Source organism: Pundamilia nyererei, unplaced genomic scaffold, assembly GCF_000239375.1.
Source record: "Pundamilia nyererei isolate P.nyererei 1_Seehausen unplaced genomic scaffold, PunNye1.0 scaffold01271, whole genome shotgun sequence".
Lineage (NCBI taxonomy): Eukaryota > Metazoa > Chordata > Actinopteri > Cichliformes > Cichlidae > Pundamilia > Pundamilia nyererei.
In genome coordinates, this window is record NW_005188672.1 from 495 (window position 1) to 2865 (window position 2371).

Here is a 2371-nt window from a genome sequence, read left to right on the forward strand (position 1 = left end):
TGCCAGTTAGTGTTTCTGGACCTTGTTACTATAGTACTTTTTCTGAACTTTCTCTTAAGCCAAAATACATTTTGTTGCCACAGTATTTAGATGTTTATTCCAAAAATTTCAAACATGAAATACAGAATAAAACTTTAGTAGAATTACATTTTATTCGCCAACTTCATAATCTGACACTTTGTGTGTATGATAAAAGACGTAAAGGAAGTATGTGTAATACTTAATGTCTTAAGATTTGTTCTCCTGTTACCTGATTTCACAAGGCTCGCTGATAATGCATCACCTCCTGCCTCTCGCTGCTGTCCTCCTTCTGTCCACCATTCCCACTGAAACTAAAGTGGTGACATCAGTGAAAGACTGCGAGGAGTTTTTTCTTGATCAAACTCCGCCAAAAATCATGGGAATTTTGGTGGGAGGGAATATCCTGGACCAGAACAGATACAAACTGATTTGCCAGACTTTTGACGACACCAGAACATTTGTGACGCTGTACGACACCCACAACAAGATTCCAGTTTTTTCTGCTGCAAAATTCAGAGGGAGCACAGCTGGAAGACCCAGCCACCCATGGATGATTGAACCACAGGTGTCAGTTTTAATACATCTTTTTTAGCTGTAACAAAACATGTTGACACTGTAGTGCTACATGAGATAAAATATATTTATTACTGTGAATCTTAGTTAACCACTTAAATCATAGCTGAGGCTCCACAGTGCTAACTATCAGCTGCTTTTGCTAAGAATAACTTTCACTTATTCAGTGATCCTGTTTATGATTTACTGAGATCTCTACATAAATTTCCCATGACATTGTAACTGAGCATGTCAGGGTTCCTGGGTGTTCACCCAGTATTTTCAGTTGGTGCTCACTGTTTGTTTTTCCTCATGTTCCGGTTTCATTATATCTCTCACTATCATCCTCATCAGTCCCTGCATTTAAACCCTCAGTTCACATCGGTTCTTGGTCGTGTCATTGCTGATGTTAGGTTAACACCTTGTGCTTTGGTCATTCAATCAGTCTGTCAACCAGCCATTTCCAGTTTTTTTCATTTCATTTCATCTGCAATCAACACCAGCTTTCACCTACCTGTGAGTCCAGCGTTTGGGTCCTCCTTTCCTCACCCACACTGCAACCGCTGACAGAGCATTGTTTAGTATATTTCCTATGTAACAGCAGTCTTGTAGACCATAGGTGTCAAACTCTGGCTCGCGGGCCAAATTTGGCCCGCAGCCTAATTACATTTGGCCCGCGAAGCCATACCAAATTACTATTAGAGCTGGCCTACTGGTATTATACAGCTAATATATATATTGTTTAGTATTAAGCTTTGCTTGTTCCATATTCAGTTTTTCAGCAAAACGTGTTTGAGTCCATTCTTATATCTGGAGGAATAAATATATTTCAATAAATATTAACGTTAGCCCGCGACTTTGTTCCAGTTTTGAATTTTGGCCCACTGTGTACTTGAGTTTGACACCCCTGTTGTAGACTAAGGTTTGCTTTGAAAATAGGACTGTAAAATCAATTAAAATTTGTACAGCTTACACCCTAAGTTGACCTATATTGTGTTTAGATTATACAATTGTATACAACCTGTTATAAAATGTTTATTTAGTCCTTATCCAGCAGCCATGCATGGCTGACTAAACAACTCTTTTTTTGTCTGTTTTTAAAGCTTGAAGACCCAACTGATGTTGACAATATGAGACAAGCAGACAAGAACATCAACTATGAACACCAGGCTGGAGACACTGATTACAACCCCTACAACCAGCAAGGGTTTGACAGAGGACATTTATTTCCAAACTCTTATGCGTGTGATTTAACTGAGAAAAAATCTACCTTTACCTTGACTAACGTTGTTCCGCAAAACAAAAGGTTCAATCGTGGAAAATGGAAAAAAATGGAGCTCTGTGTCAAAAAATTTCTGGATGAAAACTGCATTAACAACAATAACAAAAAAGAAGGCTTTGTAGTAATTGGAGCAAAACCTAGTGACAGTGTGAGCACTGACAGTAGCTTACTGAACAACAACAAGATAAATATTCCTTCAGTGCTCTGGTCAGCCTTCTGCTGTTACAGTCGTAGTCAGAACACGTGGCTGGCAGGTGCACACTGGGGTAACAACAGAGATGATGACCTTAACTATCTGGAGACCAAGACTTTGGGAGAACTTCATACAACCGAGGGAATTGACGCATTTCCTGGAACACGATGTCCTAAAGACTTAACTGTTCCTCAGCTCTACTCAAAATGTGCACTTAAATCCAAAAAGAGTTATAAGGTTTCCCATAAGCGTGTTGGAAAAAAAAATATCGTGGGGCTAAAAAGAGAAATTCCAATCATAAAACATTTCATTTCAAAAAAAAA

At 38.8% G+C, this 2371-nt stretch overlaps 1 protein-coding gene across 1 annotated transcript; it reads left to right on the top strand.

The window, feature by feature from the left end:
* Positions 1–397: 397 nt before the first annotated feature.
* On the top strand, positions 398–2285 carry LOC106456032 (endonuclease domain-containing 1 protein-like; the record flags this gene model as incomplete). The annotated part of the gene is made up of 2 exons (XM_013908117.1): positions 398–586; positions 1677–2285. Coding segments are annotated over exons 1-2 (798 nt in total), but the record flags the coding sequence as incomplete, so codon positions are not given.
* Between the last annotated feature and the right edge of the window lie 86 nt (positions 2286–2371).